The 26,756-nt window shown below is 39.4% G+C and overlaps 1 protein-coding gene across 2 annotated transcripts; it reads left to right on the top strand.

Annotated features, from left to right (window-relative positions):
• Nucleotides 1–530: 530 nt before the first annotated feature.
• HLH3B (Helix loop helix protein 3B) lies at nucleotides 531–26,756 on the top strand. 2 transcript variants are annotated; one of them, XM_083131604.1, is made up of 2 exons: nucleotides 531–725; nucleotides 25,203–26,756. In XM_083131604.1, the coding sequence occupies exons 1-2, from the start codon at nucleotides 723–725 to the stop codon at nucleotides 26,448–26,450; spliced, it is 1,251 nt and encodes a 416-aa protein (XP_082987730.1). In that variant the 5' UTR covers nucleotides 531–722; the 3' UTR covers nucleotides 26,451–26,756. The 2 variants fall into 2 exon arrangements, with proteins under 2 accessions (XP_082987730.1, XP_082987725.1); XM_083131599.1 differs by lacking the exon at nucleotides 531–725 and adding an exon at nucleotides 14,547–14,647.

Here is a 26,756-nt window from a genome sequence, read left to right as displayed (position 1 = left end):
GTGGCAAAAAAGTGGAGGCAACTCCCCCACCCACGCCACCCCCCCTAATCGTCGTCGCTGTCTATGCCTTAAAGGGGTCCCAGGCACGATACCCGGAGGAGGCACATTGCACAGTGGTTCTGATCGCACTTTAAACTGTTCGTCCAGTCCGGATTAGCCTGTTAGTGCATAAAGTGGACTTAAAACAATAATTCCAATTCCATCTATGCCTTGCCCAGAGTTCGAACCTGAGTGAGACCTCTGGCTTCGTAACGCGTCACGATGACCACTCCACCACTTGGAGTGGCATGTAGGCCGCAGGCCCCCAACAGAGACGGGGATATCGACTCCCTTGTGTACGTATGTGATTCACACGAGCAGAAGACTTCTCCATCCCTACACCCGTCGTTCACGCCTACCGCACCCAACGAAGCGTGTGATTGGCGGATCCGGTCCGAAAGCCGTCCTCGATTGAGTGGCGCATGAACACTTCACCTCGGGATCTGCCCGTTCCCTGTTTTCCTTCCAGCTGTGCCCCGGCGATTGTTTGTCATGTGATCTGGCGGACTGGAAATCAAGTGCCGCAGTGTGTGGGGAAAAGGACTGACGTGCAGAGGAGTTATGTTGTGTAGTGGACGGACAACTTTGTGATCTCAGGACCAGGCAATGGAAGATTGTTTCACAAGATTCATCTCGCCAGATAGCTAACAGCTGTTATGATCATCTAGGATATTAATAATCTCATGGTAAATCCATATTTTTTTATCGTATTTGATACATTTTGTAACGTTAATTCGGTCGAAAATTTCCGTTGTTAAAGAAGTATTACAACATTCCTTGAAATTACTATGATTCATATTTCTCTTGGGCAGGCAAGTCAGATAATGGTAAAAATAAACAGGCGCGATGCAAGGTAACTTTTCAGGATGTAGTGTAAGTTACTGGAATTTCAGCGTTTTTCTTCTGCTAGTTAATTTTCTTCCGCACCCCCTTCAGCACCCCCTATCCAAAACCTATATTCTACCGAAAACACTAACTCTTACAGTTTCATATTATGTCGTGTTGTTGTCATATGGAAGGCCAAATATTAGGTACTGAAGCGAGACTGCTGTTATTATTTACAACAGGCAAGCATTGATCCTGCTCTCAAAGAGACTCAGCATTTATTTTGCCTGTAGCCTACTGTCGGCAGTCTATAAAGATCAGCGGCCCTTGTATTTATTTCTTCAGAATTGTTGTTAAGAATTGTTTCTTCTTGTGTTTCAAGTAGTCTGTTTGTGTTCTTCGATAAATGTATATAGCTCAGTGTCAGTTGTATGTTTTCCTTTGCATTGTTGATACACGGTTCTGTTGTTCGCCTGCTTGTTCTTCCTCTTTTCTTTAAGTCGCATTGGAACAAGAATTTCCGTTGCTTTCAAGTATCATCAGGTCGTTGTCGGGAAATTATTTAAAACGAGTTGCATCGTGACGGTAGTTTCCTTGTTAATTCGTTCTATTTGTTCTAGTAAATGTACCATTTTAAACGCTGTTACGAAGAGGCCAAAAATTCGCGAGAAAATGTTCTAGTTCGTTCTTTGGGGACAGTGCAGCCCAAGCTATTTTAACTTAGAAGCTGCTGTGCACTTAACGTTTTGTCCTGACACCACAGCATCTGGGCAGACGGAAGTGGGCTATGTATTATATAAAACGAACGCATATGAAAAGAGGGGGTAACAAAGCAACGGAAATTTTTTAGCAAAGTAAAGCAGTCCAAAAAAAGGGAATTGATAATTACATGGAAGTGATACATGATTCCGTATTTATTGTGTTATTTTATTTAACAAATTGCAGAACGTTAGGTTGCATAGTAGCGATCTCTTTTTTTTACCCAACGCACACAAACTGAACACACCTATAAAATAATAAAAAAAAATTGACATTTGATTAATAACTCAATTCTGTATCTCAATTGGTTGTGCCTTGTAATCAAGGGACCCTGGGTTCAATACGCGGTGGAGGCACATAGTGGTTCGGATCCCATTTTGAACTGTAGGTCCAGTCCCGATTAGCCTACATGTGAATAAAGTGAACTTAAAACAATGGACGTCAATCTAAATTTGTACATTTCCGTCACGGTCAGTTATGTTAATTATTAGGAGCGTTGCAGGAACATGGTAACTTCACACTGAAGTGTTCTGAAGCTTATTTTAAGAGAGAGTGAGTAACACTATTAGGGGGGAATATATACCTCGACCCCTCTTCGTGGAAGTATGCCTTGCCTTGCTTGCCTCCCTATGAAAAGAATCCTCCAGTCGTCCATATACAGAATGTCATTGGTTTCCATTGAACAAGCTGTTCTTTTCAAATTTCCAAATGTCGTTGTTGTGCTAAAATGAGGTAAAAATGAAGCAAGTCTCTAGTATTCTTAAGGTTCATTAGCATATTATCATAGATGCCTACTAAAAGTAGTTGATTGATATTTAATTTATAGACTAAAACATACATGCATATTTCATGTTTTCTTTATTTTCAACGTCGCACCCCCTCGGCACCCCTAGATGATTAATCCTGGCACCGCCACTGCCTTTTAGTCAATAATACCGCCACTATATTTCCTAACAGTGAACTGTGAATTCAAAATCATAATAGTCAGAAGCATTGACTGTTAGCTTTGAAATATTCATGTTGTAGTATGCACAAATATCCCAAATGGCCTATTAGTAATATTTTTCTAGACTATCTCATGTCTCCGCGGTAGCTTCGCTCGCGTTGCTTCTATACAGACAGAAGTAAGTTATTAAATGGTGTTAACATCACAAACTAGTTTGTAATTTAAGTTCTTTATTGTGCTTGGAGAGGATGGAGGAGACCTAAGAAATACTGGCAGAAATAAAAACTTATCTGCGTTTCTGCAGCTTGGTCAGCGGGATTGGATTTACTCTAATTGCACCTCTCCCCTTACTAGTTAGTGCCAGGAAATTAGCGACTTAAAAAATCTCCAAAATAATGATCTATAAAATAACCTTGAATTTTAAAAAGAGCCCCATGAAGTTACTTTAGATATCAAAATATACACTTGAATTTTTGACAAGTAGCAAAAGAATCGTATTGTGAACATTGTGAAAGTTAGTGGAACGTTTCGACATAATGAGATGTTTGTCGTCTTAAAATGTTGAGACTGAGGCGGGGGGAGGGCGAAGCGAGTGTCATTAAGTGCGATTCTTGCAACGTCAAGTATTGGATTCAGGAACGTATCCAGGGCACTTGCCCTTCCCCCTGGAAAAGATGTGAAAATTTTCGTTAGGTTCAGTGTACTTTCTACGTTGCAAAGTAAATTGATTGAGTGATTTGGTTCATTTTTACTTCGCTTCTCTACCACTTTTGGCTAATCGCGAATATGAGGATCAGCGACAATATAATGAAATTGATGAAGAACACCCATGCTCAGACCGAAATTCGAACCCGGGACCCTTTGCGTAGTAGAGCGCTTTGCTAACCACTCCGCCACGGGGGTCGGCATTTTGTAAAGTAAAGTAAATGTTAGTCCCGTTTTCAAATAATCCATAATAAATTCTTGTCACAATTTCAAAGGACATATATCTTACCGAAAGTGTTGTTTGCCCCGCCGACCCGTAAAATAATTGTAATTGTTGTAATTGTGCTTCTTTTTCATCCAGTTGGTGTATCGGAGAGAATAGTCTCCTCGTGGCAGTAATAATAATAATAAATAAATAAATAACTCTCTAGCCTTCTTAAACCCGAAGGTTCATGGCTGCAGCAATACAGGCCTTATCTGTCCCTATCCTGAGCAAGATCTATATACTCTTTTCCATCCCTACCGATTTCCTTTAGGTCCATCTCAACGTTGTCCCTCCATTTTCGTCTTGGCCTTCCTACAGGTCTCTTACCATCAGGTTTTCCAATAAGAATCCTGTAAACTCCTCTTTCCTCTCCCATTCGTGCCACATGGCCTGTCCACCTAAGTCTTCTTGATTTAATTATTCTAATAATATCTGGACATGAATACAAATTATGTAGTTCTAAATTATGTAACCTTCTCCACTCACCTGTCTCCTCATCCCTTTTAGGCCCAAATATTTTCCTAAGGATCATATTTTCAAATACTCTCAATTTATGTTCCTCTTTCAATGTAAGGGACCAAGTTTCACATCCATATAATACTACAGGCAAAATTACTGTTTTGCATATTTTAACTTTCAGTTTCTTAGATATTAAACGAGAAGACAAAAGTTTATGAAGAGAGAAGTAACATGCATTTCCTGAATTAAGCCTACTTTTTATTTCCTCTTTAATATAATTTTCATTTGTTAATATTACTCCTAAGTATTTGAATTTGTAAACTGGTTCAAACGAGTTAAAATACTACTACTACTACTACTACTAATAAGGGCCTGCATTGTTATGCATTTTGCATATTCCATATGCGAATGCATATTTCAAGCGTTTTTTTGGGGGGGTTAAATGCATTGTATGAATCGTATATAAAACCTTCGTACATATTTTAGAGGTAACAGCCACTACTAAAATGTATTGTACGTCTGCGTTGGGTGTGTTGTCTTTTTCTTAATAAAATAACTCTTGTTTCCCTCCTGCCAACCTCCGCGGCGGAGTGGTTAGCACAACGCGAATTGATGCCAGGGGTCACGGTTTCCCGGCCTGTGGAAAAGATTCAGCGACTACGCAGCTAGCAATGGACAGCCTATAGATGATGGACTTGACGTGTCAGATATTGTTGCATGTTGCCCAATTGGATCTTCTGAAATAGAGCAAGTTTTTCTTCAGTTTTATTCTAGGTTGAAAAATTGAGATAACATGTTGAAATCAAGTTAAATCATGATCTGTAAGTAATGTAATTTTTCTTTCATTTATAAAACAGCAGTGTAAAATAAACAAAAGTGTGTGGAAGAATTCAGAACTGGAACTTTTACATTTATTACATGCTTAACCATATGATCTGAAAAATAACAAATATCTGCTTACATGTGTTAAGTGTGCATAATATCGAAGTCAACATTCAATTGTTTGTAAAGTTGTGAGTTATGAAATTGTAAGGCCAGCCATCTTAGAAATGGTTTTGTAAGTTTAGTATTAAATCGTTGCTTTCATAAATCCTTGTGATAATCATTGTATGATGAAGTACCTACGTATGTGCATAAATTAACCTCTGCGTTCATACACTACAACATGCATGAGTTTTTTTTTCAATAACTGAAAGAAAACATTAAACAAAGATAGTGTTTTACTAAAGTGCATATTTATTTGCATATTTTTAATCTTTTTAGCTCATATTTGCATGCATATTTTAGTTTTTTAATGCATAACTATCCGGGCCCTGATAATAATAATAGTAGTAATAAGGGACATGAACCCAATATGGCCTATTTTCTGTTTCCAAGTAGTTACATGGTTAATTCAACAGATGGCGTAATATGTGTGATTGAACCTGTTTTCTGTACCTACAGTGCAGTAGCTTTAAGACAAAGAAGCGAAATAGATGGACCTCGTGATTGCGTTCTTCTACGTGATCTAATATTGCATATGGAAGTTATTACTTACTACATATTCTAAGCGATAGGTGTTTATATCTCTAGTGCATGTTATGACAGCTCATAATTTGTACTTTACAACAATGTACATAGTTTAGACTTTAATATAAAGTACTTTTTATAACGAAGGAAAAAATAGCAGTATGTAAGGTAGACTCAATATGGCCTACATGGGAATATATAGTGAACGACATGCGCAAATGTGATATTTGTTACTCTTATGTTCACATAGAGTATGTGGGACTCACTTAGGATGATGATAATGAACCTTACATTTACCCAAACTGTGATATGTAATCCATATTCTTCTGGTAAGAAATTGTGACATGTCACTCCCTTGTTTATTGGTTTGTAAACAATGTTGTTTTTTTGTGCAAATCTCATATGTCATTATGCAAATAGAATTTAAGTGCATACTTATAGAAACAACATTCTGGCACTTTCTTTACAATTTCTGTTGCATTTTTTGATGTATAAGAATAAAGTATATAACTAGGGCGTACATATGTACCCAATATGGCCTAAACGTAACTTTTTAATAATAAATCTTCCCTGCATCCATGTTATTATTTGGAATTGGCTCCAATTTTCAGTAAACGTTCAGAAATGTTTCCTCTTTTGAATATTGCTATTAGTTTTATCTTTCTGGCTTCGGATACCATTAGAAACGATCGCAAACCTTAGGTAGGCCATATTGAGTTGAGGTATGTTATCTCAAATTTGAATGAACTGCTTCCCCTACAAAACTTTTTGCAGCTCCCATCGCGGACTCGATCCCAGGCCACCTGACATCGAAAATCATTATGCCACCCACGTAGCGACAGGAGGACAAGTCTCATTCCCTCTCCCACGTAACCTGTAACGTGTAACCTGTACCAACCAAGCTTATGACTGTGTTCTTTCTGAGTCCATCACGAACAATGAAAAGATAGCTGTATTTTCTTCTATGTAGACACATATATATGTATATATATTTATATATAATTTCTATCTCTATATTACAGAAATATATGTAATTGTAATGACTATGTATCCTTCATATGGGCTCTGTAATTAGGTATGTACCTGTTGAGTTCATAAATAAATAAATAAATAAATAAATAAAATTACTGGCCCAAATACTCTTGAAGAATAAACGTATATTTTTTGGGCCGTGACAATTGCTACTGTTATCCACCCACTCTCCAATTTCACTGCAGTTACACTACGATAGTCATACTATCTCTATTTCCATCCTATTCTTTAAAATTATGTTCTCTATTTTCTCTTCATTCATTATTAATAATCATTAATCATTATTATTAAACATTAAAAAATAATGTTCGCTACTGGCAATAAAAATTTGACACCTAGCTCCTGAAATGCCCGCTTCCGTGCAAGGTGTTTGTGTGATGCCTAACTTTACGGCGGTGGTAGAAGTTGCCAATGGAAATTTGCTATTAAAATCCACTTTTCGCCGTAGAAGTAGGCAGTTAATTTTAAAAAATTGTTACCTGCAACCAAACGTGTGCAGCAAAATATTTACCAGATTTCCAGAAAAATAAAAAAAATATTCAAATTACACACGGGAATTCCGTTTCCAAAGTTAGAAAGATTACGTATAATACGAACTTCCAGTCTTACAAGCTCTTTCCTCAACTTTCTGTTTGTAAACTTTTACGAAGTTATGTTGGGCCGTAAGTGTTTATTCCACAGAAATTCAATTAAAATTACATACTAACGATGATAATTCTTTACGAATTTAGAGTAAGTTTCAAATGTAGGATAAAATTTTACGCTTGGTAATTTGAAAAATAAAGGTACATTATGCAGAATGGTAAAGATTGGATTTTTCCTACTCTCTAAATGCCATATAACATTTGAAATGTTCTTGAGGTGAAAGCAACGTTCTGAACGAATAAGAAATGTATTCAGTCAGAATACTAAATATTACCGTTTTAATGCGATGTGTTAAATGTTGTAAATGGATTATACCGGACTAATTCTGTGACGTCACGGAAGCTGGCGTGAGGCCCGTACATAGTATCTCGAAGACCCCGCTCTGAGTGCAAAATCTCCACACTATAGTTAAAATCTGTGGGCGTAGAGGGGCGCTCAGCACACACGCTATGCACAAACACAGGACATTTCACATAAGATTATCCTAGCCGTGGAGGCATCAGAGCCTCGTTAGCCTGCAAGAAGTATAGGGGTGCAGTACGGGGAAGTAAGGTTGACCTTTCTGTGCCTTCTCAGAATGTCACCTCTTATACTCCTCTCGTGGAAAGAAAAATATAAAGTGTAGAATAATAAAAACTATTTCATGCTAATGCTAATGGTTACATGAATCTAAATAATACACGTATCAAAGGTTTAATCACAGTTCTATAAAAATGCACATCCTGGGAGTGTTCATCGCAACTCTTACAGCCTGATTGTTCACCGATACAGGAACAAGGAACAAGTATTAAATATCCAGAAATGTGACATGTATTTCATCCTTGTTAGTTCGTTAAGAAAACTTAGCTTGATAAACTGAGAATATACGCAATGTACCTATGGGACATATCGCCGTTGTACAGTAAACACAGACCCAATTATTTCTTGTCAACTCCCGATGGAGTCTGATATTTCAATTTTTAACTAGAGGAAGAGGAAACAATCGGTCAAAAGTCACATAGCAGCTGGTCCATATTATCGCTTTTTCTGTCAACATCCTCACTTGCTGCTCATTATGATGGGACCCTCTTATCCTAAGGGTTTTTGGCACAGATTGTGAGGTCATTCTCGACTACAGTTATAAATAGTGCGACTCATCCTCGTATATATTGATATATTGTGCGAATATATCAAGTCATCAACGTTGCAAGGAAATAGGTTCATATTCGTTCTGGCTCTAGAAAGTGGACTGCACGGTATCCTGATTAAAATCCATCATACTGTCATGCCCACTGCTCCTAATTTTCTTTGTTACTTCCCAAAGTGTTTTAGGACATGGTATAGGTTGGTTGAAACACACTTCAAAACTCGTATGTAGACACACACTGTTTGTATGTGTGTGTATGTGTGAACATTGGGCAAAATGACCTCGTTTCAAGGTAGACTGGGTATTTATTTATCCAAGGGTTTCCGTGGTTTCTCAGCGGTCACACCAGGCGAATGCTGGAACGGCACCTTCAACGAAGGCCACGGGCACTTACTTGTCAATTGCTTTACGTCATACTCTCCCTTTCTAGTCGGAATCGGAACTAATCCAAATGAGCGACTTTAAATCATCATCAACATCAGTAATTACAGTCATCAAACATACTTACCCTTTCTCTGTATTACGAAAAGCAAAAACTGAATCGGGAGGTTTTTGTGGTGTACAATGGCAATAGTTCGTATTCCACAATAACCTCAGCTGTGAGCTGATATGAAAAACATTTATGTAATATTTCGCTCAGACCAGACTGGAAAAGTAATAATAATTTGTGTTAACAGTTCAATCAGAATATACATGAGATACTTTTTTATTCTACCATGTTCTAAGACATATTACACTACTTGAAAAAGTTCCCTGTTTTAAAAGCAATTTGCGACAACTAAATTTACACGACTAACAGCTGCCATATGTGGAAAAGAAATGAAGGGCCAGGGGGAAAAACGATGAATGTTCATTCGAGACGATTTGCCAGGAAATGAAAAACAAAGTATTTCTTTTCATAAGTACGTTAATATATGCCAAAATAATAATGCGTTTTTCAGGCACTTCTCATCGTTTCCCAACCAAGGCCGTTCTCATTCTTATAGTACAGCTTCTGAACTATCAGATGGCGTTGCGATCTCAAAATGGGCGAAAAATCGACATTCATCGTTTTTCCCCCTGGCCCTTCAAATATAAGCTTCTAAATTAGTTCACTTCACGAGCATTCTGGCTGTTTTAGACAATGGATAGTCAAAACTCCCCAACTCCGAATTGCAACCATACGTGTCGAGCTAACAAAGTCAACTGACTATTTTATATAATTTCATAATTTTTTAAGGCTGTACTAAAGGTGAAACAAACTAATTATTTAAAAAAATCTTTAATTTATCAAATTCTAAATCTTCACATTTACTATTTTCTCAGATATCGATAGTTCACTTCGGGTCGTTTGTTATCTCTCACAACGAGACAGGTCGATCGAGTCAACTTTCGCTGTATTGAGCTACTATTTGGTCTATAGGTCTATCAGTCTACCAAAATTTAGCTTTATGGCTATGTTATTTACTGAAATATATTGTAGATAGTTAATACATACATGACAGATAAACGTATTATAAGCCGATATGGAACTCATGCAGCAAACCTTCTGCGCTTTAAATTACTCTCTGCATGAAGTTCTAGTATCCACAGCTGAGAGGCGCCACTCCCAGTTTTTCCTCAGGCTGGACATTTCACACAGGTCATTCCGTGCACCCTGAGGCCTCCGGTGTGAGGAGGGTGATTCATTCGTTAATTCATTCGCAGAGTGGATCCGGATATTATATGCCCCTGTTTCGTATCCATCAATGCAATATAACAGTGAGTTGGAATGAAGTTTTTCTCTCTCCGACTTTCTTTCATCAAGGCTTTTGCCAGAGGGACTGTGCACCCCTATGTCCCCTTTCCCATTGAAAGTTTTCAAAGAGACATAGAGGTCTCCTTCTAGGATACCACCATTTGTCTCTCCCTATGGATTTCCATGCGATGGCGTGTAAACGTTGTTCGATTTATTATGAGAATACTAGCCTGTTACGAAATGAATCAGTCACTGAAACTATAAAACCATTTTTGGACGCCCGTTCCGTTGACGAAACAAATATATGTTTCTTCCAAAAGTTGTTTGGAATTAAGAGTATCAAACGATGTGACACTAGACCTCTCTTTTCATTTGATTTTTTTTTGTAATCCCTCCCCCCACCTCCCCGGGTACCACCTAGTGGAGCACCGCACATGTTAAAAATAAAATCTCTACAATCGTGACATGTGGTTTGATGAACTAACACGGACAGTTTCTGAAATTCAGAAACTCTTAGCCTGAGATCCCACCAATCAGTGGAGGATAGGGATGTAGGGGATGCCTAGGGTGACAAACTCTCCCGTAGTAGAGCGAGCAATTTTTTTCGATCTTCCTGGCTCCCACACTCTATTCCTCCCGTATTTTTCAATAACAACCAAGATCTCGAAATGTGAACTCATTTTGAATTCGGCGAGCAATACAAAATATCAAGTCGACTGCAAGATCTTTCACGTTTAACCATTGGCGGGCGGAAGTGACGTCATATCTTGCAGCAGTTGATCGATGCTTAGTTCTGCAGCAGCAGTGGATAAATACTGTACAGGGTTACACTCTGTCCCAGCTACCTCTGGAGGAGGCGAACGAAAACAAGTCTCTGCGCAAATGGTGGCGCGAAACGGCTCCACCAATGAACACGTGGGAGGAACTAGAATGCGTGGAGAGGGAGAAAGCGATTTCAGTTGCCGGGCTTCCCAGCAACGTGTACTACGGCTTCGCTCTGCCCACTCGATTTCCTCCCCTCTGTGCCGCTATGTGCGGCCTTGCTCCAGAGATACTGGGACAGGGTATAGGACTAAGAAACATGCAAATTTGTAAAATTTTGTTCTCTATTTTGATCTGTATATTATATAAAGTGTAAAGTAATTCTTTTGTTAATATTATCCATTCCATAAACATTTGCTGGAGTGATGCCGCACCGCTAACAATGCCTAGAATTTGTCGCAACTAAATCTCCCGTAAATTCAATGCCGAAAGTTGATCACCCTAACCATCCCCCTAAAGATGATAGTTTCCGTAGACCTCCCACCTGCTTCATTGTCGCCATATTGAACCATGCGAACATCCCCCACCTATGCTCGAAACTGAATCAAACATACTCACACCTATAGGAATTTCCACTTGGAACACGATCCATAATAGTATAAATTTCCTAATGACAATACTCTATAATAATATCAATACAATGCACGCCATAACAGTGATATATTCACACATCTCGAACACTACACCCAACGCCCCCTAAAATTTTTCACAAGGGTCCAATTTATGGCCATTTTGGCTCTATACTTACCTGTACAATCCACGCCCCCCAGATGGGACAAATACTGGAACTAACTATGATCGTATAAACTTTCCAGCCTAACTATTGCCTATTTTGGGGGGAGCAGGAAAAGGTTTTATAGGCTCTTGCCTTGACTCATCCCATCCAACAGGTCGCTAGGTGCCGGGGCTTGCCAGAGTTTATTATCCCTATAGCAAATACTGACTCCAGGGTGCGAAATCACTGCAGATTGGTGAGGGAAGGAACAGACGGATAGACAGACACACACTTTTCATTATGTGTGTATTCATATATATATATGGCCATATACGTATATATATATCGATGTATGTATGTAATGCCATTGAATATATGTCAATTATTAAATAATATTGTATAAAATATAATATTGACTGTCCTTCATTCCAAATTCGATTGAAAATTGAAGATTTTAATATATTACTAATGCTATAAACAATGATTTGCGTGACTAGGCGTACTGGCAAAAATGAAGAGATATGGGAAAATTCACATCTAAAAGCTAAAATGTGTTTTATTAATATATTTATATACTTTGCGGTAGCTGACGAAAGGCGATGAGATATGGGAAAGAAATAAGAAGTCCGACCAATTTCTGTGTTGTGGAGATTGAAGGGTTGAGTGTCCTTAGAGATGAGGTTCTTTGTTGTTCATCTTTTGCGTGCGTTTTCGATATTATTCCTGTAAAGTATACTCAACTTCAAAACTAATTGTTTATCTTTTGTTGTTAGAACAAATACCCTCCCTCCTGGAAAAGTTTGATGGGAGGAGGGAGGAATTTTAGGACGATATCGTTGGTGTGGGGGAATTCCCCCATCCCCCCGGGATTTCGCACTTTGTCTGACTCCATATTCCTCATGTATAATTTTTTCCACATTGAGGAATTGTCAAAAAACCAGAAGAATCTTGATGCCTGAATAGATGCTTGAAAAATGGTTATTCGATATGAGAGACGCCATTTCAATGCCGACGCCAGGACGTTCAAACTTCTTATCCCTTTATCACAAGATTAAGCCAATTATCTGAGGCAAGCACGTGGTGCACTTGCATTTAGGGAACCTTCAGAAGCTATCAGGGATTGGGTGCCAGGCGCCTCCCTGGCTATCTCTCTCCCCTGCACCTCGATTACAAAGCGGAAGTGACGCGCCGCTAACAGCAATGTCTCTGGGCCCCCCGAAGACCTCCAGATAGTTGTCCTTGTCTCTGCATTCGAAGCGATAACGGCCCCAGCAGCTAGGCAGAGTTTGGAAGTAACGTAATGCGTTACCAAAATTACACGAGTAATTGTAACGGTACTCTGTACCTTGCGTTCTGTTACTATGATGAATTCAGAATTTGAAGGAAAAAATGCCAGGCGAGACATGCTTTGTTGTGTTGTTTTTAAACCTGTTTTTGTACAGTGACTGGAACTGTAAAAGTTACTAGTTACAGTTACAATTCCTCAAAAGAAGTAACCGTTACTTGTAACTGAAGGCCCAATCACACGGAACTGGATATCCAGTTAGTTGGCGCTGAACTGGCTACCTGCCCGGATGTGATGGCTGCCTGGCTGACTGCTTGACTGGTTTGGAAGAATAGGACATGTTCTAATTGCTACTAGCTTTCCTCGACTGAATTCTGTGGAAAAGCCAATCAGAGCAAAGTATGGGCATGTGAATATAATCTGTGAATTTGCAAAGGGAATTTTTTGTCTTTGTTTTCCGAGTGTTGGTTGTTTTTGTTAGTTTCTCGATAAAAAAAAAGAAAGAGATGACGTGCAGTGCATTCATGTTCAGTTCATTAATATTTAGGTATTTATACAAAGCTATGAGATATGTATGTGACAAATATGATTAACCGAAAATGAAAATCATTATTACAAGTGTATTACATTAAATGTTTGATTTTTTAAAAAAAATTGTGAATAAATCCTGCGAATCTCATGTATGAACAGTGCCGGATCTACAAGTCTCGGGTCCCCCCGCAAAATATTACCAAAGGCCCCATCTACGTACACCCACACACACCCACCCAACTCAATTTTTTTTGATGGGAAGGGGGTTATGTGATATATATAGTACACTGTTTTCTCACACCTGGAAAATGATACATTTGTTACAATCATGCAGTGATAACTTTCCCTGATTAAAGATAGGTTGAAGAAACCTTCACCACTGCATTTCTCTTGAAATTCTAGCCTGATTTGATTCTAGTCTGATTGCCACGCGAGAAATCTGGGGTGGGTGATCTAAGGTCGGAATTTTTCCGGCTTTGTCCCCGCATAAAGCGGCTCTAGGGCCCACCCAGCCTCAAATCAAATGGTATCGGGGGTAAAGGCGACCGCAGCGTGGTGCTGATCACATCACCTCCAAGACGGTAGACGTCGAAAATATGTGGGGCCATACCCTCATATTCCCTAATTGTGCCTTCATGGCACGGTGCTATACGTACAGAGATTTTAACTTTTCATGTACCTATATATATATATTGTATTCGTTCCTGTACCCTGAGTAACTAAGCGGGGTTTTGCGGCTAGTAGATCCGGCACTGTGTATGAATATGCATACCCGAGTTAATTAAAAAGCTTGTTCGGTACGCATTGATTACTAATCTCTAGTCCACAGTTTTCTATTTTAATTTTTAATAAAAGCATAAAGCAGTAAAACTTCCTACGACATTCTTCAAATTTCTCGTTCATCTTTACAGATTGTCTACTCTGCGTAATGTCTTATGGGAACAAAAGTTGCAAGTTGCAACGACCCAAGTTTTGTCGTAGCAAAATACTTATTAGTTCTGTTTATGTTCATTTAACCAAATGTTATTCGTTCATTGTATAACACGGCCTGTATGGTCAAAGAAGATTTCAAGTGTTATCACACGTACAGGAGGGCCTGTATGGTCATATGATAATTTTCTGTGCGAGGTTGGCAACTCCGCAAAAATAAGCGAGTTGCTAACGATGGGAAAAGTTAGAGATTTCCTTTCTTTCTTACAGTTTGGTTAATAAATAAATGAAAAAAGGAATGAAAGATGACTTCAATGTAAAAAAAGATGATTTTAATGTAAGTCTATGTTCGTGATTTTTCAAGGCATTATGTGAGTAATCTTGTGACTATTTCTTGTTTCTAATCTGCTGCAAATAGCAGAGTTGAAATTTAAGTGAAAGATTTGCCTCTGCAAGGCTATTCTAAGACATCTCAGTGGAAGTATCTTTTATACGTGTAGAGTCACGTGTGTTAACTAGTTAAATCAATTTACTGTTAATAATACGTTAATTATGTGATTTTAAGACTTACTTAAACCCAGCAAGACCTGAGTGTAAAAGAGTTTTCGCACTCCTAGCCGGGGACGTAGCAAAGCACGGTAACAAGTGTCGTGTGAGGCGAAAACTAGCAAATTGGTAGCCAGTCCAGCGCCAACTAGGCCATTCCTACTGGAAATCCAGTTCCGTGCGATTCAGGCTTGAGTACTTGTAACTACATGTAGTTATTTCCAAACACTGGTAAAGATTCACTTCAGAGGACAAATGTGGGTAAATTTCTCGTATCGGACAAACGGCTGAAATTTGCTAGTTCATTTAATTTAAGTATTCGTACTTACGTATTCTGCATTGAGAAACATTGCTGAAGGTGGCATTTCGCTTATTTCACGGAAATAAGCTCTATTTGAGACATATCGAGTAAGTTTTCTTCGTTTCTTTTTGCCTTCGGTAACACGCAAAATGGCGGTCACAGTTTCACTACCATACTCGGCATGCAGTGTTTCCACCCCACTGCACCCAAAAATACCTACGTAGCCCCACAAACCATTGACGCATAGCCCCACGAACCATTTCCGGTAAGGTTAGGTTAGGTAGGGTCACTATAGGTTACAATAGTTAAAAATTGGTTTCGAAAAAAATATGCGTAGCCCCACACACCATTCTCGCATAGCCCCACGAACCATTGACACATAGCCCCACGAACCATTGACACATAGCCCCACGAACCATTGACACATAGCCCCACAAACCATTTGCGGAAACGTACCTTCTTCAGTTTCAAAAACACGTGTTTGGAAACACTGACCGGGATTACGTCATCAGACACAGGCTACATCTACCTGGAAGTAAATGGATGCAAGAGCTTTCGTGCATCGGTCACACATTTATATCGAAAAATAGATGATTTACCGGCAAAATTCAATGATCGATGCAAGAAAACACTTCCCCGAACTTCCACAAGTCTAAATAAACTGCATTCGGTAAGTAATTTCTCCTGTAAATTTGAAGAAATCCGTTTGTCCGATACGAGAAATTTACCCAAATGTGATATCCTTATTGCAAGTCAATGTAACAGTAGCACGTTTACTTATTTAGGAACTTACCGGGGTGTAAGGCACCCAAAAGTCAACCCCACTTCCCGATAACTGCTTCTTGCAGGCCAACGAGGCTCTGGCGACTGGACACACGACCAGGATAATCCTCTGAAGGGCACGTGTTTGCTGTGCCCACACTATTTTGGTATCTACTCATCAATTTCATCACATCACTATCCATTCTCATCGTTGCGGTTGCAGAGAAGGTGATGTATAATACAGAGTGTCCGAAAAGTCACGCAACCCGGTGTTTACGACCGTATAACGGAATAGCGAAACGGAATGAGAAGAAACGCTTTCTGCCAAGAGAATGCCCTGTATATTGGGAAAATTTAGAGAGACAAACATATGTAAGAACATGCATATTTTAATAACAAATAAGCAAAGTGTTGCCAAAGGCGGAAAAAAAATATTTGCAAATCGTGTATATTGATGCACGGAACTCACTGAGGTAAATTATTGCAACATTTCACAATACCAACGAACAATTTGGATGGCCATCTAATGAATTTGACAGAAAAAGAACTTTGACGAAGTTTCAAAAACATTGCACAAGGGAATAAATGGGCTGTTCCAAAAATCGATGTTTTCACAATATTACGAGGGATACTGGCAACACTGTTGGTGTCACGTGTCACTAACAGACGTGTTTCACCTCAGGCTATCACACTAAGGCACTTTTAACGACAAAGGAGAAAGTTGGTTGTTCTCGAACATATGCAATAAATTACATACACCTTGCAACCCTGAAATGTGGGTATCACTACAAATTAAAGCAAATGTTCGAAGTGTCCACCATTTTCTTGGATACATAAGTTGGTTCGCTTGATCATGTTCTCAGATAACCTTCCTGAGGGTTGCAACACCGATATTATTAATTCCCTGTGTAATGTTTCGTTTCAGCTCCTCCAATGTTCTGGGTCCCGTTTGGTATACTTTCCCCTTTAATTAACCCAACAGAAAAAAATCTCCAGACGTTAAATCGGGCGAGCGACTGGGCCATAAATCCTTGGATATTAGACGATCACCAAAAAATTCTCTCAGCATACGAAGAGATTCATTAGATGTATGGCAAGTTGCTCCATCTTGTTGTAGCCAAACATCACGTTCGTCTTCTTCCAGGAGAGCAACGAATTGCATTACGAGATCCCCGTACACAGCGGTATCCACTGTTGTCTCTAAAAATAACGGTCCCACAATACGACGTCGCGATATTCCACACCATACACCGATTTTCGGAGAGCGCAAGGGTAGTTCATGCAACTGATGTGGGTTTTCTGTCTCCCAATGCCTGGAATTTTGGCTGTTGACATACCCATCCAATTGAAACCACATTTCAGGGTTGCAAGGTGTATGTAATTTATTGCATATGTTCGAGAACAACCAACTTTCTCCTTTGTCGTTAAAAGTGCCTTTGTGTGATAGCCTGAGGTGAAACACGTCTGTTAGTGACACGTGACACCAACAGTGTTGCCAGTATCCCTCGTAATATTGTGAAAACATCGATTTTTGGAACAGCCCATTTATTCCCTTGTGCAATGTTTTTGAAACTTCGTCAAAGTTCTTTTTCTGTCAAATTCATTAGATGGCCATCCAAATTGTTCGTTGGTATTGTGAAATGTTGCAATAATTTACCTCAGTGAGTTCCGTGCATCAATATACACGATTTGCAAATATTTTTTTTCCGCCTTTGGCAACACTTTGCTTATTTGTTATTAAAATATGCATGTTCTTACATATGTTTGTCTCTCTAAATTTTCCCAATATACAGGGCATTCTCTTGGCAGAAAGCGTTTCTTCTCATTCCGTTTCGCTATTCCGTTATACGGTCGTAAACACCGGGTTGCGTGACTTTTCGGACACTCTGTATAACCGATGAATGTAATCTGCTTCTCTGTACAGCACATTAACTTTTTTTTTAACTAATACAATTGTCAATAGAGTTTATGTTTTTTCGTATGATTTACCTTTCATTCTTTCTTCATGAAGGTAAAAATTATTTACAAAAGGAAATTAAAGTAAAACAAACACAGTACATTGTTCTGTATAAATTACACAACTAAACAATGTCATTGAAGATTGGTTTTGTACGACAACGAATACAGTCGCAAGTTGCAGAATAGAACACGGTCTAGTTGTCTAAGACAGCCAGCAACACTGCGAAGAAATGACGGTCTGAGACCGTCAATTTCCTCTGCCATCCAACTATTGTTAAAAAAAAATACCCTGACCGTTTTTAAGGTATTAACGGCCATTACATAACCTAATTAATGTAATTTTATCTATTAAGTTTTTAAAGTATGGTTATGGTGAACGAATCTGGAATTTATAATCGTCATCTCCGTTTAAGCATGATGAAATATTTAAATTTAAATTTAAGAAGAAAAAAACGGTTGCGTCCCGTTTTTCTGTAATTAACAGGTAGACTGTTAAATTTTAATGCTATAATACGCGTATAATATGGTAACTTCTAACAGTAAAGTCGTAAAGCAAGCTGTTCTACACTCTGTTCCTTCTATCTCTGGAGCAGTCAAACGTAAATAAGTCTCTGCGCAAGTCGTAACGCGAGACAGCAGCGTGTACTGCTTCGCTCCGCACACTCGACCCCCCCCCCCCCCGCATTCTCTGCCTTGCTTCAGAGATAAATGGGACAGGGTATAGCCTGGTGTTTCGTCGGCCACAATCGTCTTCTAGAAGAGAATCTAGCGGCGTGACGTGAGAAACAGTTTTCATTCGTCAGTGGACAATTCTTATTCATCTCTCCAACGTATAAAATGTTCGTAACTACAAGTTGCCCAAAATGTATATAAAGAGACAGCGACGTCAGAAAATTTGATAAGAAATTGGAGGAGACAGTAACGTTTGTAAGATGGTATCGAGAGAAGAGGATACGAGATTTGACAGTGTCTCGGTACCGTCTCGAGTTGTAAATGCCTGTCTCGTTCTCGTTCCTGCAGTCTCGTCTCGGTCCTGTATGGTGTCTGGAAATATATACAATACATACATCACGTCCCCATGTAAAGTTTCAGAGGGTATAGAGGTCATTAACGCAAAGAACTTTCGAATTTTGAATTTGAATTTGATTTTTTGTTTTAAATCCACTTTATGTTCAGATAGGCTAATCGGGACTAAACCTACAGTTTCAAGTAAGATCCGAACCACTTTGTGCCTCCACCGGGTATCGAACCCGATTACAATGACGTTACTACTACGCCATCGGGTAGCCCCAAACAACTTTCGAAATAACGTGGTTTTTTTTGTTTTTTTGTTTGGCGACTCGTTTCGACGCTACGAACACTCGAAAAACTTTTATCCTTAATGCATATAGGCCTATGTATAACCACGCACTACAAGTTCGCAATTGCCACTATTAGAGACTGCAATTTACAATCAAAATATAGGAATTTTCTATTAATAATCACGTATATATCTGTTTGGCATGTGTGAAGAAATCGAACAATTAAGAAAATTTGATTTAGATACATTTTTCAGTAATGAGACCAAGACTACCGGACGCTACGTCTCGGTCTTGTTTTGATTTAAAAGTCTATCACAATTTCGGTTTTGGACCTCCCCGATGGCGCAGTGGTAGCGTCGTCGCCTTGTAATCAACGGGTTCCGGGTTCGATTCCCGGTGGAGGCAAATAGTAGTTCGGATCCTACTTCAAAGTGTAGGTCCAGTTCCGATTATCCTTACTGACTTAAAACACCAAATCAACCAACCAATCATTTTCAGTTTCTTCTCAACAAGTCTCGAAGAGCCTGTTCTCGCTCTTGACTCGATTTCTTACAAGGCCATCTCACTCTCGTCTCGAATTTAGATCCGATACCGAGACTCGTCTCGTATCGTTCGCATCCCTAGAGTTTCTTTCGTTTGGCGGGTGAATCTAAGCATTATATATACTGTAGCCAGGGACAACCAGGCTGCACCACATCCACCCCTATATCTTTCTCCCGTTTTGTAAAACGTCTAACTTTATTTTGAGGCATTATTTTTAGTATAAATATTTGTAATGTAATTTAATATGGCCTGTGACAGATTGCTCAGGTTTACTGGCTCTGTACAGAGAAAAAAATTATATGTACACGCATGTTCTTTAAGAAGTGTGGATTCCACTTTAAACTGTAGGTCCAGTCCCGATTATCCTTACTGTGCACAAAGTGGACTTAAAACACCAATTGAATCAATCAATCTTTAAGAAGTGTAGATAACAGTTTAGAGTACAAGTGGATTTTCATGCAACTTCTGTGCTCTAGTAAACCCAAAGTTATTTTTTTCTTAATTGACGCATTTCCAGAACATCACCTGCAAATGCATGGCCTCATTGGGGGTGGGGGGCTAAAATCGAACTTGGAAGTTAACTGTGAGGGGATACAATGAATCTTAAACCTTAACTTCGGGGGGCAGAATGAACAAGTTTTCAATCCCATAAAAATAGCATCCAGAACAATTTTGCTAAATAATAACATTTGTACAATCATAAAAAGTAATCTTCAATACTGTAGTCGTCAGGTCCCAGGAGATTAGCAAAATTATCCTTCACTCTTAAATATAGTAACCTGAAAATTTGGGGGGGGACAAGTGCCCCCCCCGCCAAGTTGCGCATATGAGCAGATGATAATAAAATACCCTTTGATGTATTTCTCTGGGTATTTTGATGCACCAAAAGTGCTTCATTAGCAGATTATGTTCTTTAATCAAGACTTCCAGCCTCAATTTCTGGTAAGCAACGGACCCAGGTTCAAGTCCGCGCGTGGGCGTCGGTGTTTCTTTGTGAGTGCCGCTTCATCAGTTTAATCTTTCATAATTCATCCTCCCCTACAATAAGGAAAATACAATACAGAACCTTTAAAATAGGGTGTTAATCAAATAGCATGGTACAAATTAAAATTATACCTATAACAGTGGTGTTCAAACTGTGCGCCGCGGCTCCCTGAGGAGGCGACGGTGTTTCGCAGGGGAGGCGCGAGAAATTCCAAAAAATGTTTCTCTTTTCTGAAAGTTTGAAATGTATTAATAAAAATATATCTATATGTTAAAGAAAAAACAACAACTTAGCACCGTTCACTTAGTATAGTCCACGCGCTTACTTCGTTAACGTCGAAGAACTGAAGAAAGCCGCCGCCACGAACGTGGCGAGTTGTTTTCGTCCAATCACACTCAACCTTCAGCCAATGGGCGCAGCTGTCATCCTGCTCGTCTACTCCACGTGGAGTCTCAGTCACATGACTGCAGATACGCTGTTGCCGTACTTTGCAACATCAAAGTGGAGACCATGGAAAGGTGCCTGTGCGCGGAGGGACAAGGTGGCGTAGAGTAGATGTGTGGCAACACTGTGCGTTGAATGTGATTGTTGCAGCTGGTTTGCGCGCTCCGTGGACTTCAAAGCCATAGCTAGCGCGTCGACTATAATATGCATGTTTTTTTTTTTCGTACGTCGTGAAAGAACCGAAGTCATAGAGAGAATTATAGTTGGTGAATCTGCAGCTAAAGAACTGAGAAGTGTGCCTGTGTGTGATTGCAGGACTAGTCACGCATGTCAAAAGTCGGCCCCAAAATTTTGAAAAATTTGTGTTAATATGGCAATTTTTTTCTGCATTATTGCAACACATGTTGGTTAGTAAAATCCACAGAATTAAATGTGCCTTGCATTTTCGAAATAAGAAAAAAACAATGGCGCAACGACCCTCTAAAGGCCATGGCTTGCCAGGTTCACTTCTTCTGTTTATCACTTCTTTCTGAAGCATATCGTATAGCCGAGTGAATTCACAAAATAGTACATCACTTGTATTAATCACACATCATATTTTCATTACTTGTTATGTACTTCCAGTACATAAACACATCAACAGATTTTGTGTTGGTCTTTCATCTATTATTATTATTGAGGGGAGGCGCGTACACATTTTGGCAGTTGAGGGAAACCACGACAGAAAAAAGTTTGAAAACTCAGGGCTAGGATTTTCATCACTTAGCATATTTTTTTTGGTAACTAATTGAATTAAGGTGCCTTTTAAGGGCATATTTAGCCATTTCTACGTGATAAAGCATATTTTGATGGATTTTCGGTCATATTAAGCATATTTTCGCTTTCTCAAGAAATATAGCCTACAGTCATTTTCCAAGTGGATTCGTTCTTACTCCCATGTTCACTCCAGTTTTTTTTTGTTTTTTTTTTTGGACTGCAGCAAAATCTTTTTCATTTTTAATTGAAAATTTACAGAAAGTATTTATTCATTGTGCATTTCAACTCATCAGGGCCCATAAAGTGAACTATAAATAGTATGCATATGAAAATATTTCAGCATAAGTTAGATATTGATGTTTGAAACAGTCTAGTTATAAGGGCATATTTTTTTAAATTATAGTGCATATTTTGTTTTGCGTATTTTGGTGATTTTAAGGTCATAAAAATCCTAGCCCTACTCATGACCTATAACCTAAAAGCGAAACCAAAATATGTAACCAGAAGAGACCGGCCAGGAAGGGAGGGGGGGGAAGGAGACTCTAGCATCTTTCGATGCGGTCCCTTCCGTTTGTTAGGTATTCAGCCTGTCTTTCGACTTGGCAGTAAATTTTAGGTGACCGTAAGCACTATGCATCTCATTGATTAGAAAATATGACATCACATGAGTTAGAAATTTTCATCATCATGTTCCAGAGATCGAAAATGTAGGAAAAAGAATCAAGATAGTAATAAATTACCGAAATATGTTGTTTTATGTAAAGTAAATGAGCAAATATGTAAAACATGTAATATCCTGGCAAATATGTAACATAAAACTTATGGAAAATGATGTCAGTTATATAATTCGTTATTAATTTCTTGTTCAAGGTATGTATCTAGAAAGGGATGGCATATGTAATTACATACAAATTCTGGCTCTACTGATAACCATACTAGCAATTTGTGTGCAGTAATCAGGCCGTTTATACGTAGTTCTGGTCGCGACTGTATTTTTCGTTTAAATTTCTACGGAGTACATCCCTGCCATATCATGAATTAATTTTGGAGTAGATTAAAATAAAATTGGAGTTTTACATAATTGCCAGGATATTATTCGAACTCAATGAAAATGTCGATCAAGAAGTGGCATAGAATAGCAAGGAAACTCTGTTAATGAAATTAAATTCTAACAGGTACTTTCAGAAGTTAATGTCTAATTGATACCGGAATGGGTTTCGGATCAGCCATAACATTTGTTACATTCATAGGCGTAACTTGCCCCCTCCCCAAATTTTGAGGATTGTTAAAATTTACAAGTTAAGTAACTTTTGTTAACATCCTAAGACCCGAGGAGCTATGCAATGAATAATAATATTTATGATTTCGCAAATGTAACAGTTATTTAGCAAAATAATGCTGGACACTATTTTTATGGGATGAAAAACGTTTCGACTCTGCCTCCCCAAAAGTTAAGTCCCAAGTTACGCCCATGGTTACATTAATTAATTCCCTGACTCATGGAAATTTTTGGGGGACAAATTTTTATACCAATTCTATATTACTTCACACAAAAATGGGGGGGGGGTCGTATCGTTTGATTGACTTATTATTGATTTTTAGTTTTGGTTATTATGTATAGTTTTTCTACCAACCTATGTGTGATCGCGGCGATGTAGTTCAAATGAAACACAACCTCTTATGCCTTTAGAATCAGTTTGGATGGAGGGGGGGTGGACGTGCTGTTCGCATTAATACAAGGTTAGTCGAACAGACAAACTGTGCCGAATAAGGTTGACTAAGAATGGCAGTGAGCCTAAAGTATCTAAAGTAAACATATATTGCTTAAATATGTCTGTATTATACAGTGAGGCAACGACAGGGGGGCAGGGGATCATTGCCCCCCCCCCCCCAACCTTCGACGGAAGTTCATTCGACAAATATTGACGGCCAAGGGCACCTGTAAGGGGGTCACAGAGGAGCAATTACCCCTTCGATTTCAAATTTTATGCAAATAAAAATTCATTTTGTAAAATTTTCTTGCTTGCTTCGCTTGCATTATCTGCTTTTCTCGTTTTCGTCAAGTTCAGAGCTGTAGCTAGGGCGGCGGTGTAGTAGTAGTAGTAAAGCCATTATTAATGTTATTATTATTATTATTATTATTGTTGTTGTTGGTACGTTTATTCTGGTACTTGTTCCCCCCAGACAAGAATTCGTGGTTGCACCTGTGGTATTATATTTTTCCGCAAATTTTGTCTGACAAAAATAATTTGAGTAATTAATTCGGCATAAACCGGGTGGAGGGGGGCAAATGTTCTACCATTTTGGGGGGAGTGCGTCATGGACCTTGGGGGGGGGGAGATGGGCACCCCTGCATTAATTTAGGATTTGTATGTAAACGAGACGAAAGGAAACTTGGTTGATTGTTTGATTAGCTTTATTTTACTTCGCCTTTCTGCCAATCGTCTAATCGCGAAGACGAGTATGAGGGGTAAAATGATGAAATTGATGAAGGGACACTCACAAAGAACACCGGTGCTCAGGCCGGGATTCGAAACGAAACTTGGCAGTGACGTCTTGTCTCAGTGTGAAAATGCCTGCGCCTTTCTCGATCTCGTCTCGATTTATAAACGTACGTCTCGTCTCGAGCCCTCGAAAAACGGAATTTTATTCTGCATGTATACAACAACGCAGCACAGGCTCACAATTAGCACTAATGGATATATACTCTGCACCTTGAACAAAATATGTGAATTAATTATCTTTTTTAAAATTAGGTGAAAATACGCTAACCTATGCCTGAAGACTATATAGGGATGCCACAAAATTCGGATAGCAGATATTCGGATTTCAAATTATCCGATATTCGTTTCGGATGCAATGGATATCCACATAATATCCAGATAATTCGGATGTTCACATAGAACAGATTTAATTAAGGATTTGTAGAAAATCCGTACAGTGAAATACGAAAATGACGAATAAAGAGAATATGTGGATAGTCCGTAAAACGGATAAAACTCTCCGAATAAATGCATATATTCGGATATCCGTACATTTCTGATAATCTGGATACCCGGAGAATTTGAATAATCCGAATATCGGATATCCGTATAAAATTTTATCCTGGTTTGCATTTCTATCTAAGTAAAAAAGTATAGTATCTAATGTAAATTTGGTTTTGGTAAAGTTTTTGAATTCTGTACAAAGTCTTGATTTTTCGTGGCTATCTCTTTTTTGAAATTTCTTTGCACTGTATTTGCTCTGTGATTCCTGCAATTAATAAAGGGTTGCTTTTTTATTTGTTTCATTTCAGCCAATGATTACGTTTTCCCCGTCCATGTTTGACATGGAGTTTTCACAAGATGGCACTGACTGCAGCACCACCTCGTCCCCCCACTGTACCGACTTCGACTCCTCAGAGCTGGAAGACATGTCCGACTTCTCCCCGGACACGGACATGGAGGACGGGAGCCCGGACACGTTCAAACTGGGCGAACTCACCCCTACGGGAGAGGACGATAGATACCAAAGGAAGGACCGGTCGTCCCCTAAAAGAGGGTCGCCTGAGAACGGTACTTCTCTGCGCTGTTCGGTTGGGCTGGGGAGCAGCGGGAACCTGTCTCCCGTGAGCAGTCTGGGAGGGGTCGGGGGGCGGAGTCTGTCACCTTTCGGACCTCCCATGACGCCGAACGCATGCCACGTTCCCCGCCTTGTCCGCAAGATATTTACCAACAGCAGGGAACGGTGGCGCCAGCAGAACGTCAGCGGCGCTTTCGCGGAACTACGGAAGCTTGTCCCCACGCATCCTCCGGACAAGAAGCTGTCAAAAAATGAGATTCTGCGGATGGCTATCAAGTACATAAAGCTTCTGGGAAGCGTTTTGGAATGGCAAAGGCAACACGATAACTACAACCAGGCAGAAGACGCGGAGAAGAAGCGTAAGTCGAAAGGGGTAACAGTAAAGGAGGAGAATCGTGGTGAATGCATGAAAAAGACTTCAAGCGACACGTCACAGTCGCTACCTAGACACTTCCCCGTCAGCTATGATCGCAACGGCAACCTGGACTCATCTTTCAGGATCAAGCTAGGTCAGCGCCACCGCGCGTCCACCGCCGACATCATCTCCAAGCACCATTACCATCACCACCTGTACCATATACGTCATCACCAACCTACAATGCCGCTATCCCTCTCTCTGCAACCTTACAGAATAAAGCTAGAGACTCCCGACCCTCAGCAGAATCTAACCGAGGGCCTCCTAACTCTTGCAAGACGAGACAGCGCTATTCCCGAATCGATCGCTGACAAGAAGTTGCGCAAATCTCCAGAAGAGGGCAACAGCAGCAGTCCCAATGTTGCGAGGCAAGCTCCGGTGGCGCCATCTACCGTCAAGCCCGATAACTGCGTGAAAGACGAGCCGGTATCGACCAGCGCGGGTGCATTGAATTGCAATGCAAATCTACTCTCACGTATGCCCTTTCGAAAGAGGTCATTAAACGAGTGGCCCAGTGACACCTCAAGTAAAAAGCAAAAGTTGAAGGATAAGAGTGCAAACGATTAACTTTGTTCCTTGAAATAACCCTTGTAACGTATCTGTAGTTCTGTGTTTACGAATGTAATTATGTGGGTCAAATCTCCATTCATATGTCAAAGAAACGAAACAGTACATGTACTTACAATAAAAACACTAATTTTATAATTTTGGTTATTCATATAAAGTAAGTAAACTACTATGTGCTTACTTACAAGTTTATTCTGGACAGAAGTAACTGTACTATAACTCAGTCACTTTTAAAAAAAACACTGTAATTTACATGATTCGATGCTACTTACAGGTATTCACAGTTCAGTACATGGTTTATTTCAT

This window comes from Lepisma saccharinum, chromosome 1, assembly GCF_977018435.1.
Source record: "Lepisma saccharinum chromosome 1, izLepSacc3.1, whole genome shotgun sequence".
In the NCBI taxonomy this organism is placed as follows: domain Eukaryota; kingdom Metazoa; phylum Arthropoda; class Insecta; order Zygentoma; family Lepismatidae; genus Lepisma; species Lepisma saccharinum.
Note: the sequence above shows the minus strand (reverse complement) of the source record. Positions and strands in the feature narration are given on the sequence as shown.

Excerpts from the sequence above, each read along its gene's own strand:
- HLH3B (XM_083131599.1), top strand. The coding sequence starts at position 14,597 with ATGAAAAAAGGAATGAAAGATGACTTCAATGTAAAAAAAGATGATTTT. Across the intron at positions 14,648-25,202 it reads TAAAAAAAGATGATTTTAAT|CCAATGATTACGTTTTCCCC; the intron begins GTAAGTCTATGT and ends GTTTCATTTCAG.